The sequence below is a fragment of the Hydra vulgaris genome, chromosome 12 (genome assembly GCF_038396675.1).
Source record: "Hydra vulgaris chromosome 12, alternate assembly HydraT2T_AEP".
In the NCBI taxonomy this organism is placed as follows: domain Eukaryota; kingdom Metazoa; phylum Cnidaria; class Hydrozoa; order Anthoathecata; family Hydridae; genus Hydra; species Hydra vulgaris.
In genome coordinates, this window is record NC_088931.1 from 45,485,433 (window position 1) to 45,501,609 (window position 16,177).

The 16,177-nt window shown below is 27.1% G+C and overlaps 1 protein-coding gene across 7 annotated transcripts in view; it reads right to left on the minus strand.

Annotated features, from left to right (window-relative positions):
* Positions 1 to 16,177, minus strand: part of LOC101235086 (serine/threonine-protein kinase Nek1) — a 295,109-nt gene that overhangs the window by 232,923 nt on the left and 46,009 nt on the right. For all 7 annotated transcript variants that reach the window (XM_065813420.1, XM_065813417.1, XM_065813419.1 and 4 more), the window contains exons 11-12: positions 11,834 to 11,914; positions 3,881 to 3,956 (exon numbers count right to left, since the gene is read on the minus strand). In XM_065813420.1, coding sequence (XP_065669492.1) covers positions 3,881 to 3,956; positions 11,834 to 11,914 — 157 coding nt within the window. The remainder of the gene's footprint in view (positions 1 to 3,880; positions 3,957 to 11,833; positions 11,915 to 16,177) is intronic.

The following is a 16,177-nucleotide window of genomic DNA, read 5'->3' on the forward strand; positions in this document are numbered from 1 at the left end:
CAGTAATTTATCGATGTGATCAAGGACTGGCCAGTAGCCTTTGTTATCTGAACATGTTCTAAAGGAAGTCAAGAAAAGTAATCTGGTAATAACAATGATTTTCACAAAGTCTGATAATGCTAGTTCATACCATGAAAATTATATATTTGAGGCACTTCATAAAGTCTGCAAAGATGAGAATCTTCAATTATTAAGAACAGATTACAACGAGCCATTAAAAAGGCAAAGATCAATGTGATCATGAGAGTGTGGCAGCAAAAAACATCATAAACAGTTTCATTAATGCAGGCAACAACTTGACTACAGCAGAAGACATTTATACAGCATTACAATATGGAATTGGTTTAAGTAATTCAAAAGTGTCAGTATTAAAATATAATATTGATAAAACATCTTTATCATGTGAAGCTATCAAGACAGTTCGTATCATTCAATACAGTATTTTGCAGAACATATGAAATTGTGGAGATACTTTGATAAGGGCCAAGGCGTCAATCAACTATATAGTGATATTACATTTTTATCTGACTATCAAATCATTCTTCCATATAGTCCAACAGATAAACATCTAATGAGCAAGAAAAATTTTAAAAAGCCAAAAAAAAGAGAAGACAGACAACTATAGAATCTAATTTTTTGTCAAGAGAGTGGTTGTAGTGCATTTATTAACAGGATCGAGTTTGATACACACATGCGAGCTGGTATTCACCACTATTCGCAGATAACATCGGCAATGGATAAAGTTGAAAAATTGTTTGTACCAAAATGAAATCATCTTAACAACTGCATTTGCAGATATCAAGAGACATTATATCAACACTTATTATATCTGATGTGGCTCTTAAATCTGCATGTGAACAATATCCTACCAGTATGAACCACTTTACAATTTTTTATTCTCAAAGTTCCTTGCTGTATAAATATTTCATGGAAGGTCAACAGACAGGTAAGAAAATGAGACCAGATCAGGTGGAGAAATTACTTCGTAAAAATTTAGATCCCACCAATATGTTACTTCGCAGCAGAATAAATCTTTGTTTTCGAGATGGGCTAAAAGCATAAAGAAGGATCATTGAAAGAATCGCAAGTAATCAGCTAGAAACCGTATCAGGTAGAAACCGCAAGCAATTAGCTAATTGACAAAGAAAAACTGAATAATAAAAACAATTATGATAACTACAATGGTTAAAATATTGAAAATAACAATGAAGATGATAAAAATGAATTTGGAATGGCAATACAAGAGCAGGTGAATGTTACAATGTAATATATTATAACTGTATTTAAAATATAATACTAACATAGTTAAATAACAATAACAGAGAACTCTCTGATTTTAATTAAAATCAGAATATATCAAAATATTTATTTATTTTTTTTTGTATCAGTGAATTCATTAATACTTTTTAGTATTAGTGAATTTTTTCTATTATTATTGCATTTTTTTATTCAGGTACATTTTATTATTAATGATTTAGCTGCGTATAAGAGAGACAGTTGGGTGGCTGTGGAACATAATAGCATATTGTACCCTGGTATCATTACAAAGGTAAATTTTATTATTTGGTGTCTTCAGCAATACAACGCTTAAACATTGTTTTATTCAAGTATAGTTACTCAATTTAATAATTTGTGAATATTCAATTAGTTATTTAATTTAATAACATGAGAAAAGTATAAGTGTTTCATGCATGGAATATGTAGCAGCATGTGGCAAAAACAAATGGCCAGTAACAGAACAAATTCTAAACTAAAATGAAGATAAAACTTCATGTCAAATTGTGTCACCTATTCTCAAGATCATATTTTAGTGTATCTGTAAGTGGCTTTGATAAAACTAACGTTATCTTGAATAGTATACTTCTTCATAGAAAATAAGTAGAACATTTTTGGTTCAATTTGTTCTACCACTAACATACTAGTTTTTATATAATATTGTAAAGTATTTATTATATACCTAAATATATGTATGTATTATAAAGAAAATCAGTTTTTTATCTTTTTTCAAATTGATTTTTCTAAAGAGTAAGTTAAGATCACACATAAATTTTTTTACATATATGGCAGTCTACATGTTTATGAACATATTTTTAGTTAATATATTTTTCAAATCTTTTGGCTTCAGTTTTTAATGCGTCCTAAAGTTGGAACAGTTTTTTTCTAAAACATGTTTTTCACAGCTGATTTTTTGAGATGCGAATGCAACCACGCAATATTTATGATATTTTCAAAACTACATTTATAATTTTATATTGAACATGATACATTTGATACAATTTCTAGCTGATTGCTTGCATTTTTTATTTCACTTGAGTCAAGATGGACTTAAGATTTGCATTTCTTTTAAAAAAACTTTTTTGGAAATAAAATATTTGAATTTTACTCATAGAGGCAAAAAATTAGTCTTGGTTCCATGCATCCAGTGAGAGGTTTTTTACCTAAGAAGTATTATAAGTAAAAAAAGTTATTTTTGCCAAAAATGAACTTAAGATAATTTTGTTTTGCAGCAATATAAGTAAAACTTACAGCACAATAATAGCAAAGCCTTCTAAAATAGCCTTCAACATATTAATAGTAAAGTCTTTTACATTATAGCAATATAGCCTTCTATATAATAATAGTATAACCTTCTACATGATAATACAGCCTTTTTAATAACAACAATATAGCTTTTTATATCATAATACAACAGCCTTCTATATAACAATAGTAAATCCTTCTATATAATATAAGTAAGACTTACTGCACAAAATAAAAAATTCTTTTTTAAAACAATAGTAAAGTCTTCCACTTAAGTAAAAGTAAAACCTTCTGCATAACAATGGTACACTTTTCTATTTAATAAAAGTAAAGCCTTCTACATAATTATGGTACATTTTTCTATATAACAAAAGTGAAACCAATAAATTATAGTATAGCCTTCTTTATAATAATAAGTCTAGGAGTTGCCTAATTCTTATCCACTCCTATCACAAACATAACAGTTTATGATACAAAAATGATGATTAGGAGGAGCAATATGAAAGTGATGACAGTAACAAAAATAAAAAAGTCAGTGGATTTCAAACAGCCTACAACAACTAATAAAACTGAACTATTAACAGTAAAAATTTTATTAAATGATTTCATAGAGCAAAAATATCGATGAAATTAATTCCCTTTTATCATAAAATCACTATCAAGCCATCTAAAGTATTTCTAAAAGACAATTAGTCATGGCAGATTTTGAAGAGAACTTTTGTAGTAGAAGACAAGATACAGTGTTACCATTGAAACAAAAAGTGTTTCTTTTGTTTATTTGTTATCTGTTACATGAAAGAGAAATAAAAGTCATCTTTTTGCGTAGTTTTAGATGATTTGAACTTATTACCTTGCAGTGAAAGTGCAACCCATGGTTTTCAGAACAGAAAATATGTTTTGACTATTTTAAAATCAAAAATACGACCATCGAAAATTACAAATTGGGTTATCTCTGCATTTTTGGATTCAGCACCCTCAAAAATGGTCAGGCACCATTTTTTGCTATATTCTTATACAATAACTTAAATTATTAACACAAAAAAAAATTTGAAAAAAGAAGATCCACAAAAAATTCATATTGGAGGACTTAAGCTAAAATGTAATATAGCCTTCTATATAATAATAGAATAACCTTCTATATGATAATAAAACTATCTTCTATATAATATATTATATCCTCTTATATAATATAGTAAAGCCCTCCTTATTTTAATACTAAAGCATTCTATATCGCAATAGTAAAGTTGTTTATACAATAATAAAACCAACAAATTTATATGATATTTACAGTTTATTAACAAAAAAATTATTTCCTCAAAAAAAGTAAAGCTGAAATATTTTACAACTAAAATAAAAATACCTTATTTGATAAAAATTTTGATATCCGATTTTGAATAATGGTTTTCTTCAACAGTGTATTAACAGAAGGACGTTCACTTTAAAAAATTTTTGAATTTTCAGAAAAATATCTATTAATAATTCAGGTTATTTAAATAAATTTAAATTAATTTAGGTAAGCAAACAATAATGCAACATTTTAATAACTATTACATATATTATATAATACAATAATATATTTATTCAAGCTAAATATTGTTCTTATTAAATAATTATCAGTGATACAAAATAAGATATCTTATTTTCATCTAAGTTTTCTAAATTACATATATTTTCAAATATAAAATCATCAAATTTAACTACTTTCAAAAAAAAGAATATACCTTGGTGTGACGTAAGAAAGTCCTAGTTTTCAATATCTCAATTTATAGAGATATTGAAAACTAGGACTTTCTAAGAGCAAATTAATACTAATAAATAATGAACTTGAATTCTTGCTTTTTAATAATATTGTAGAATAATAAATAAATTTTCAGTTTTACCCTATTTTAGGCATGAATACTTTCAAAAAAGTCTTAATTAAAGCTGTAATGTAATTCGAGGTGATGACAAAAAGAAAGTACTACAATTTTGTTTGGATTAAAAGAGAGTCTTAATAAGTAAAAAAGAAAGTCCTAATGTTTAGTATTATATATATCTTGAATATTAAAATGACTAATACACTTAAGACATTTTTCTGACAGAGATTTATTAATTCTACACATAATATAAAATTAAAAATTCCTTTCCATTATTCTACGTATAGTTTTACTTAGTTTTATACTTTTTAGCTGCTTTTACTTGTTTTTCTTTCAAACTTTCTAGTCAAATTTGCTTTCTTTCCTGTCTCAGACTTGTCTCAGACCAAATTCGCTTTCTTTCCTATTCTCAGACTCTTTTTTAGCTCTTTTTCTCTCCTTTTTTTGTTGCTTTTTCTCATTTCTCTGTCTTTCTAATTCTTCTTTAGCTCTCTTTTTCTCCTCTAATCTAGCAATATATTTGTCAGATGTAATGACTGATGAAACTTTTGTTGCTTGTTTTGGTACTTTTTTACTCTGAAATTCTTCAGGACTAACAAATATTGACTCAAAAACATTGTCATTTACTTGCAAAGGTCCTTGAACTGGTGCTAAAGCTGTCTCATTATATTCAATTGTTGATTTTCAATTCATTATTTTAAATTCAATTCATTACTTACTGGAATTTCCTCTAATGGAATTTCTGGAACCATGTTCTTTTCTCAAGTTGTGGGATCAACACCCTCTATTTTGTCCATTTTCTTTTGCAACATGAAAGTAAACTCAGTCCAATGGTTGTGCAAAATGGGTGCAATTAGATGGCAAGCAAATGATGACAATACTATTTTCTCTGCAAAATTGTCTCAAATCTAAGGTCAAATGTCATTTGTGGCCATCTAAAAAAAGAATTATTGGCAATAGGACATTATTTTTCCTTAAAAATTCAATGAAAGGTCCAGATATATAATCGCAAAATGTTTGGGACATCTGATAACCTTTGGCTTATTTACCCATAACCTAATTTTAGGAAAGTCAGCTGCAATTTCTGGTGGAACTCGCCGTTCATATGGATACAAAACCAAAGGTGATGCAAATAAATTACTTGCATTTACTGTTATCATAACTGAGAAATTTTCTTTATCACTATTTGCATTGATGTTATAAAATTGTTTGTTTTTTTGCCCAATTGCATTTTTAATAGATGGACACAGATCAAAAGATGACTCATCAAGGTTAGGATCCTCAAATACAGACAATAAATCATTTTTATCCATATACTTTGTTATTTTTTGGAACCACATTTTAATATCTTGTTTGGAAACTAGTGTTCTGTGTTTTGGAAGTGACTGAGTTTTTCCAATCGAAAGTGTTGAATGTCTCTTGAAAAAATTGCGTGCCCAACGAGTGCCAACTACTTTTTGGTCAAGATTCATTTTATGTGCTAAAATAGATGCACCCAGAAGAAAAAGTTCCTTTGTGACTGGCATACTAACATTGGCCATATCAATTAGCCAATTTTTAATTTTAACCTCTCCAGTTTTATCAAAAATTGTTGGATGCCCTATTTAACTCTTTACTTGAGCTTGTGTTCGTTGAACAAGGGATGTCTTTGGTATTTTATAAAATTTAGATGCTGCATATATTGTCATAGTCTTCTTTTTTATTTTATCCAATGCTTCATCCATATTCTGTTGTAAAAATCTTGTAAGATCTTTTTGGGCCTACGATAAAAATTTAAATTATTTTTGTAAGGCTAGGACTTTCTTTTGTATACTGTAAAAAAGAAGGAAAAAAGAAAGTCACATCAAATTTTTCGTAAAAATATTAGTTTTTACGTGTAAATTTTACCATGTTCATGTGGCATTATTGATCAAAATAGTTTTTTACCAGCAAAATTTTTACAATAAAAAACCTAACTCTTCACCATACAATTTTTGACATAATGTTCAATATGGCACCAGCTAATATTGACTATTTACATCTCAGTAGAACAAATACTCTGATTGGCCAAATTCTTCACCAATCCAGTTATTTGTTTTATGGAAAGTTTCTTCAAAAACATTTAGTTAAAATAACAAAAAGTATTTTCTCAAAATATTTATTTGATAATCTACAAAATTTATCATTTGTTACATTAGGACATTCTTACATCATAGGACTTTGTTAGGTCACATGATATTTATTTTAAAAAAAAGATATTAGAAAAAAAAATTATTAAAAAAAAAAGATATAAAAAAAAAGACTTATTTAAACAAAAAAATTATTTAAAAGTTAAAAGTAAGCTTATTCTTTCTTAAGAAAAAAACTTCAGACTAAATGCTGCATTTGCACTGAGACAGGATGACCAGCCATTTTATATAATCAAAGTCACTGACAGTTTAACATTGATTTTAATATAAAACTGAATGGCATCTCTTAAACATCTTCTGACACTAACTTTTATTTTACCAAGCAGTGAAGAAGTTTCAAACTTTTACTTCTTTATGGTGACACTAGTAATTTATTTTATTAGCTTTTTAATTTCCCCATCTTTTCTAATTACACATTTTGCATGAGTCATCTCATTAGCTTCACTTTACAAAACAAATTACAATTGTACATTAAAGTTTGGGCAAGTAAAAATTTGTTCAAAAATTTTTTTCTTGTGAACAAAAAAAAACTATAGTGTATTATATAACTATATAAAGTGCCAATTATTTTAAATTAAAAATATATATATTTAACACTTAAAATATTTAAAAAATATATAAAATGTTAATTAAATCAACACCAAAACTAACGGTTTTTTGAATTCCCTAATTGCTTCCCTAATTAAAAACATGACATTTAGAAATAGCATACTTACTGGCAATGTATAAAGAGTCTAATAACTTAATTTAGTAATTTTTATCAATAATATAATTAATTCTTGACAAAAAAAAAGTATTAATAATCTGGCATTTTAGAAGCTTGCAATATTTGAAGTATTTAAATGCTAAAAAAGGCTTGAAATGGGCTCAAAACGTGTTTTTTTTTAAACAAGAAAGCAAATAATAACTTTAATTTATTGAACACTTTAAAATCACTGAAAAACAAATGTATTAAATGCTTGCGCACAACTATTACAAATTGTAAAAACATGTAAACCAAAACACAGAGGTCCGGATGACTGAAAAAACTTTTAGATCAAGAAGAACATAGCATCATCATAAACAGCAGGAAAAATCAGTCATATTCAGTCCAAAACTTTTAATCCGAATTTAAATGAAAATATAAAATATGAAAAATAACTATGGTGTAAGCAGAGAGACTGATAAGAAGATTTTGATAAATCAAGAAATTGGTTCTTACAATGCTCAATGTAAGCCATTTTTAATGGTCATAGAGTGCATTACAAGGAAAAAATGGTGTCAGGAAAGACTAATCATTTGTCAAAATTTGTCCAATTATTTTCAGCAACAACATTTTCTGATAATTGATGCTTGGGCGCGTGAGATAAGTACTAATATGTTTTCTAAAGGTTATTACTTGAACGCTTGTCCTGTACTAGTAAGAGTTAACATAACGACATGGTTTGTTTTTTCTGCATTTCTATTCTTTAGTGTTTAAAAAATTTAAATTTAAAACTAAACTTTTATTTTTCCTTGCCAAGCTGCTGCGAAATGTACCCACAAGCAATGTGTTAAAATCACAAGCAAAACACTCTTAAAGTGGGTGATTGAAATTGTGTAACTCAATTCTAAAAGACTATGCATGAAATTGATAGAGTCAATGCCCAGGCTTGTAAAAATCCAGAAGTAGCTACTTCATGTATTTTTTTTATTTGTTAAACCTAGATTCATCCAAACTTTAATATCACTTTTTTTGTGTGTGTTTTATTTAACTACACTTTTTTCAAATTACCTGCAACTAGAACTTTTATATTTAATATTAATTAATTGGCACTTTTGCTAGTAAATAAAAAATAATAAGAATGTCTCTCTTATAATTATTTTTAAATTGCTTACAAAAAAATTTATTTGAATAAATTTTTACTTGTTTAAACTTTATTGCACCACTCACAGTGAGGCAAATTAGGTCAAAAACAACAAAAAGTCTACAAATAAACAAAAAAAGACAAATAAAGTTTCAGCTTTATTCATTTTAGGCGTAAAATGTTAAAGTAAACTACTTTTTGGTAAAAAAATTCTTCATCAAATATCAAAAAGTGTAAACATAAAATATGTGAAAATAAAAAAATTCTTCATCAAATATCAAAAAGTTTTAACATATAATATGTGAAAATAAAAAAAATTGAGCCAACAAAATTTTAAAAATGTAATGTATCAATTGTAATCTCTATTAATGATTAAACTAAGTTGTCCTTAAAAAATAAAAATATATTTTTTATTTTATTTTATAATAATTCTTTTTTTATGATTTACAATTAAAATATGCAATTTTAAATGCACAATTATGAACAAATGTGCTAGCCACATCGATTTTAAATGCACAATTATGAACAAATGTGCCACATCAATTTTGGTTTAAACTATTAACCTTTTTTCAAAATGATCCTAAAAGTTTTGCTGCACTTTCTTGCTCCTTAAAATTTAAACTATGAAATATTTTAAATTGAGTAATCCATAGCTGGGTGCAAAAGTAGGATGAATGTGTGAACGTTTGTTAAAATAAAGACAGAAAAAAGAACATCGTCTTTTTTTAGCTTGTGCAAACATTGATATTCGCCTAAAAATTTTAAAAGCGAATGCATTATTTTAGTAATTTTTTTTTCAAATAGTTATGTGACTTTTATTCATTATAAAAAGATATTTATAATAAAAAACATATTTATGATAAAAAACAATTATTTACTAAAATTTACAACGCATTTTCTTTAGTCTTAAACTAACTAAACTTAAACTAAAAAAACCATTCTAAAATATGAAAAACAAAAGCATGGAAAATTAAAATGAATGCATTCGCATTTACTTTAAAAAAAAACTATGCTTAAACGCTATGATTGCTTTCTACTATAGTGTGCTTTTTTTTGTCCTCTTACTTTCCTTAAAGTGAAGTAATGTTTGTTTGCATATGAAAATGTTTAGGAAAAATTTTTTTAAGTTCACTTGAAATATATATAATCTAATAAAATATTTAAAATTATCATGTTGATTATAGTTTACATTTTTTTTGCCCGTTAAACAACATCAATAATATAATATTTTTATTAACTTTAAATACTCAATATGATATTAATTTTTCTAAAAGTTTTAAAAAAGAAATGTCAAAACAATTTTAGTCCCTTTTATTTTAATTTCTTCAAGTTTATACGTTTTTTTATTAGTAAATAAATTTAATGAACTATGTTGAGAAAAAATCACTTGGATAACAGTTTACATTCATTAGGTCAATGCATATTTATTAGCATTAATTTGTGCGCACTTTGCAAATGCGCAAAAATTTGTTTTGAAAAATGATATTGATTAAATTCAATAAGCATCTTTTATATATCTAATAACGTATTAACTAGAATAAAAATTATTTGAAAATAAAACTCCCTTATTTGACATATATCTCTTAAATTAGAGGTTCGTAATTATTTTTCACGCCCTGTATAGTTTTTGCATACACCCGCCTTTTTTTGAAAAAATAGTAGTCTTTTGATGTGTGTGTAAAAATACTCAATCATATATTTACATATTTTCTTGAAAATACATTTGCACATTTTCTTGAAAAAGTCGCATTAAGTTTTAACTAAAAGACATTTGATTATAAGTGTTTTAGCTTGTTAATAAAAACGAAAAGATTGAACCTATTTTAAAAATAGGTGAATTTAAAACAAAAAACAAAAGATTTGGTGAAATCCTAATTGAATTTATTAAAACTTCTTATTTAATTCCTGATGATAAATTAAGTGAACTCAATATGTTATCAAACATATTAATTTTCAAAAAATTTTATTCAAAGCAATTTTGTCTGCCCAATGCTCAAAATTTGAGAGAAGCTCTTGAAAGCCTCAACAAACTGATCCAAAATTCAAGGTTTGCAACGCATAGCAAAAATATCACAACTGAACACTATGAGAGATCATTTGTTTGTTCGAATCCTTATAGATCAAGCATTTTCTTTTTGCAAAGCATAAGAAATATTAAGGAAAAGCATTTCCAACAATTGTATTTAATCTGTTAGTATCTTAAAAAGTTAAAATTATTGAATGTTTAAATATGCTAAGAATTAGATAAAACTAGAGAGTAAACAAAAATTAGGTAATGCTTATAATTAGAGATGTCATACTTCCTAAAATAGCCATTCACTATGTAATAATAAGTAAAAATTTAGCAAATAATAAGAAAAATGTAGCAAGTTCTGTTAGGATAGTTTTGTGTTTGTTGACAAACATTTAAGTTCAAGTTGTAGTGAAGTCTATAAAAACTTATAATACAAATACCTGAGCTAGTCATTTTTGTAATTTTTATGAGTGTTTTGAAGAGTATGATATGTTTATACATAACTATAGTTAAATCAAAATGATGTAACAGTCAGAAAATTTGTGCTGTTACACAGTCAAGTCATCAATTAAACAAAAAGGATAATAGCGTAGTTAATATATATTGGGTATTCTGGCAAAAAATGTCAACTTAAAAATCCCTGTCAAAAGAAATCAATCATTTAAGTTTTCTTCTAATTTAAAACTTTTATAACCTTATTAAATTGCATTTAATGTTGACATTTAAATACTTCATAATGTTTAGTATTTATTTAAGAAAATATTTATAGCTTTTATTTATTTTTATATTTTTTTTTAAAGCTTTGAGCCTAAATAAAACCCTTTTTTTTAGTGTTAGCGTTAAACAAAATTTTTTTTTTCTTTTTGGAGTTTTTTAGGTGGTCCCAGAAGTCCTTATGATCGGTCTTATTAAAGAGCACTGGAAAGAGCCTAAATAATGCTAATATGCTAAGAATTAGATAAAATTATAGTCGAATATCTTAACAAAAACGATTTACCAACAATAGCAATATTTACTTTTGTACTTTTGAATTTGTATAGAAGATCATTAATAAAAAAGAAGATTTAACCTTGAAATGTTTTTGTTGTTTTTACATAATGGTTTAGTAATTCATTCATAGTCGCATGTTTTTAAATCAAAGTCTGTTTTAGGTTAAAGTGTTGATACTGATAGTAGTAGTTTTAAATGAAACCTAGCAGCCATTAACATTCCTAGGTTCAATAAAAAAGATGTTAAACATTATTTAATGTTACATTATATATGATAAAATCTAACATTTCAATTTCAGACCCAAAAATTTCAGTTTCAGATGATTTAAATATTTAAATATACAGGCTACCCAAAGATTTCAAGATACAGACCCAAAGATTTTAATATACAGACTACCCAAAAGACTCATCATAATTTGTACAGGAAAAAAATTAAATTTCTGAATAAAGAAAGTTATACCTTGGATTTCTCTTTAAACAGTGTGCAACTAGTGACTTTAACTCTAAGGAATATTCATTTGGAAGTGGAGAATAGGAACCTCTAAAATAAAAAGATTTTATTTTTTCATTTTCAACAATAAGAAAATCTAATATTATTAAAAAAAATTTATCATTATTCACAATAACTCTTTTTAATATTTGTTAAGATATAGATATTCAATTCTAAAATACCATTTTTAGATAACAGGTTCCAATTGGCAATTAGAGGTAGTTTTGTCATTCCTAAATAATAGCCAGCATATTGGGCTTTTATGAGGAATTGGATGCCAAAATCAGCTTATTAATATACTCAAAATAAATAATTTAGAGATGCAACATAACATTATCTAGATAGGTAATTAACCAGTCTATAATATTATATATATCAATGAGCAACACAGGCATTGTGGCGTTAAAGAGTCATGTAAAGAATAAGACTAATGAAAAGCCGGTTCAAAAACAGAAAAGAAATTATTTTGTTAAGAAATCTAAAGATGCCACAGAATCTATTGAAACATGTAAAAATACTTAATCCTGGTACACTATATCATTTATTAACAATTCCATTTATTTATAACAATGCAAATAAACTTAATGCAGAGATTCAATGAATACTTAAGCATGTTGTTTATGGATAAAGTGATAACTCTGTTACCAATACTGTCAAGGAAATGTTTCCAGACAGCAAGATTGTATCTATGATGGAACTTGCAAGAACAAATTATCTGTAGCATTATTAAACATTATGTTAATGTTATAACATTGTTGAACATTGTAAACAATGTTCTAACATTATTAACATAATGTTCAGTAATGTTATAACATTATTGAACATAATGTTTAGTAATGTTATAACATTACTGAACATTATGTTAATAGTGTTCGAACAATGTAATTGTATTAATACAATTACAATTACAAAATTGTATTGCTAATTGTGATTGTATTAATACAACTTCAATTACAAAACTGTACTGCTAATTTTTTTAGCAATACAAATTTGGTAAATTTCTTTTGCGGAGTATGTGCTGATATTCTTTTGCAAGCTGTGGAGTAACCTCATATGTAAGGAAGCTTTTTTATAAATGCTGTTAAAATGGTTGCTCATTGAAAGAGTTATATTAATAGTGGTACCAAGGTACTTGTAGTGCTTTGTAGCAGTTATCCTAATGTTGTCATTATTCAAGATAACATTAGTTCTTTTGTGCATTTCTTAAGATTTTGTGATGTCCCAAATATCATACTCTCTGTTTTGTTTTTTTTTAAATTGCTACAGTTCATTATCTAGAAAGTATTTTGAAAAACTGTGGTTTAATAATTCTTCAAAGACATTAAATTTCTTATGTGAAAAATAAGTAACAATGTCATCTGCAATATTTATTACTTCAGTGTGTTTTGAGCATTTGACAAAGCAATTAAGTAAACTAAAAATAGCAAAGGTCCAACAAAAGGGAACATTGTGGAAATCCACTTTTTATGAGTAAAAGCTAAATAGTAATCCATCGCAAAAAACTATTCGTTCACCATTAAGAAGATCACACGCCTAATTAAATTTTTGTTATTTATAACATAAGCTGGTAATTTACTACGCAAGCGACTATGACTCAGGGTATTAAATGCTTTGGATAAGTCAAAAAATACAACTCCAACAAGCTTATCTTGGTCTTCTTCTTTAGGTGTGTTATCTATAAATAACATTGCAGCAACCTTAGAGGAACATTTATACCTGTATCCGAATTGGAAACCAGATAGTAGTAAGTTGATTTCCAAATGTTTAGAAAATAGATAATGTACAATTTTTTTTAGAAACTTTGATAACACAGATAAAACAGATTAACGGCAATAGTTTTTGTCGAGGCTGATGTATTTTGCTAATGTACCATTTTGACTTTAGGATTGTGCACATAAGGCAAAGAACAAGCAAAATATTTCTGACTTTTTTGCATTAGTCTTCTATAAAAGATGTACTGGTACTTGATTTAGTTCCTGGTTTTGGAAATATTGACTTTATGATTTTCCAAAACCTTTGGGGACTGTTTATATTTTCCTGTATAAGATCATGGCAATCTTTTTGTTTTAAATGTTTTACAAAATTAGTACAATAGTTTTGTAACTTATTGTATTCACCCTAATGTAAAAAAAGATAAATTCAATAATTAGCAATTCTAAATTTAAATGAACTGCTTTTACTGTATTACAGCATGCATATTACAGATCATGATAGTTGTTAAGTTTAATATATCTATTGTATCAATTTTGATCACTTACTTAGTATGTGTTGTTTACAATGTGCTATTGCATCATACATTAATAACTTAATATTCTATGATGATATCAGCAGTAGCAACAATATTGAATGTGTAGGTAATGATTATTTGATTCATATAATAGAATTAACAAAGTAAAACTGATTCTGAATTACACACATACACATGTAGTAACACTATTTATCATTTGTATAATAATGGTAATTTCTGAAACTTAAAGATATTCAAAATATCCATGACAAACCCTTGCAACTTTTATGAATTATACATAATGTGACAGAATAGGACAGCTCATTGCGGTTGGAGAAATTACATTTGAGAAGTATGCTTTCTTGCTAATTTATCAACAATTTATTACTTTTTTGTTTTTGTTTCAGTGGTCACTGGTTTGTAATGGCCACCACCATAACTACAAAATGATGAAGTCATGAAGACAAGACATCAGTCTCTAGTGTGGCTGATAGGAGCACCAGCCTCTAACGTAAACCATACTATGAAGTTGCCTTTATTGCAAGAGACTTAGTCAGTTTTATTTTATCACTGCAAAGAGCTGAACGTAGTATGGAAAGAAAGTGCAGAGGTAAAAGTGAAACAGGTACTTGACGTTTGGGAGAATGCTGGTTTCCCAATCGCCCATCGGCATGATATAGTTAAATGAGTTCTGAAAATCCACAAGGAATGGCAAAGGCTGAAGAAGCATGCAAACATCAAACTGTTAATCAAATAAAAAAAAGAGGAGGCATTTTGAAAACGTTTAAATAACCTCTGGTGCAGTGTTGATTCACCCGTAAGTTGCTATCCATATGTTGGTGTTCTGTCTGAAGCTCTATCGTGGTGTTCACTCATTCGTAAGTTACTTTATGGGTGCTTGTGTTCAGTTTGAACCTTGGGCGCTGTGTTCATTCACCTGTAACTTGCTTTATGTATGTTTGTATTCTGTCTCTTTACATTTATATGTATGCTTGTGCTCTGTCTGAACCTCTGGTGCAGTGTTTACTTACCCGTAAGTTACTTTATATATGTATGTTCAAACCTTCCTAGGAAATGCGAACAGTTTTTTGTCTCGTATGACCACATGCGAGTATTTTATTTTAGACAACTTGGTCAACTGTTTTATGTCTACATAAAAAATAATGATTTTCTTTTATTTAACTTTATTTTTTTTAAAGAGGAAAACAAAAATATAAATTGCAATGTGTTTGTAAAATACATTTGTATAATGTAACAAGTATATATTTTCCCTTTACGAAAACATCTATGTAATAAATCCATATACTTTAATGTATAATTTTTTGTATTATATAATTATATTTATTTTCATATAAGTATATGCACATTTCGCTTTATCTAATTTTGTTGCTGAAAATAACAACCACTCTAAAGAAACAAAAATGAAAACACTATACAAATAATTTATATTATTATTATTTTTTTCTTTTTCTATTTAAGTTTATTTTACTTTCCTATTTTGTTAGTTTTGCTTGTTTTGTTTTTGAAACTTTTTCAGCAACAAGATTTAATAAAACTTGCAAACGGCTGCGACCAAGTTGTCCAAAATAAAATACCTGTGCGTGGACATATAAGACGAAGAACTGCACACGTTTCCTGGGAAGGCTTGTATGCTTATATTTTGTCTAAACCTCTGGCATGGTTTTTACTCACCTGTAAGTTACTTTATGTATGTGTTCTGTTTAAATGTTCTGTTTAAATGTTTAAATCTGTTTTGATACAGTGTGAGCTCATTAACTAACTAAACACTCCAACTATTAAACTTACACTCATCCTTATCTCTAGTATTTGTTAAATGTAATATTTTTCTAATGCATTTCCAAGATATCATGGCTAATATTTTAAGGTATTAATTGCAGGAAGTAGATCTTTTTAATTATTCCAGGTCAGATCTGGATTAGGATCACCGTAATCACCATGTTACTGTATCATGCAAGCCAGTACTACCTGCCCCATGCCCTGCTGCCTTGTAGGGTGTGGTTTTTTAAGCAAAGGCTAAGAGAAACAAACTCTTTAATTCGTTTAAAATCCCCTGACTTGGGGCTCTT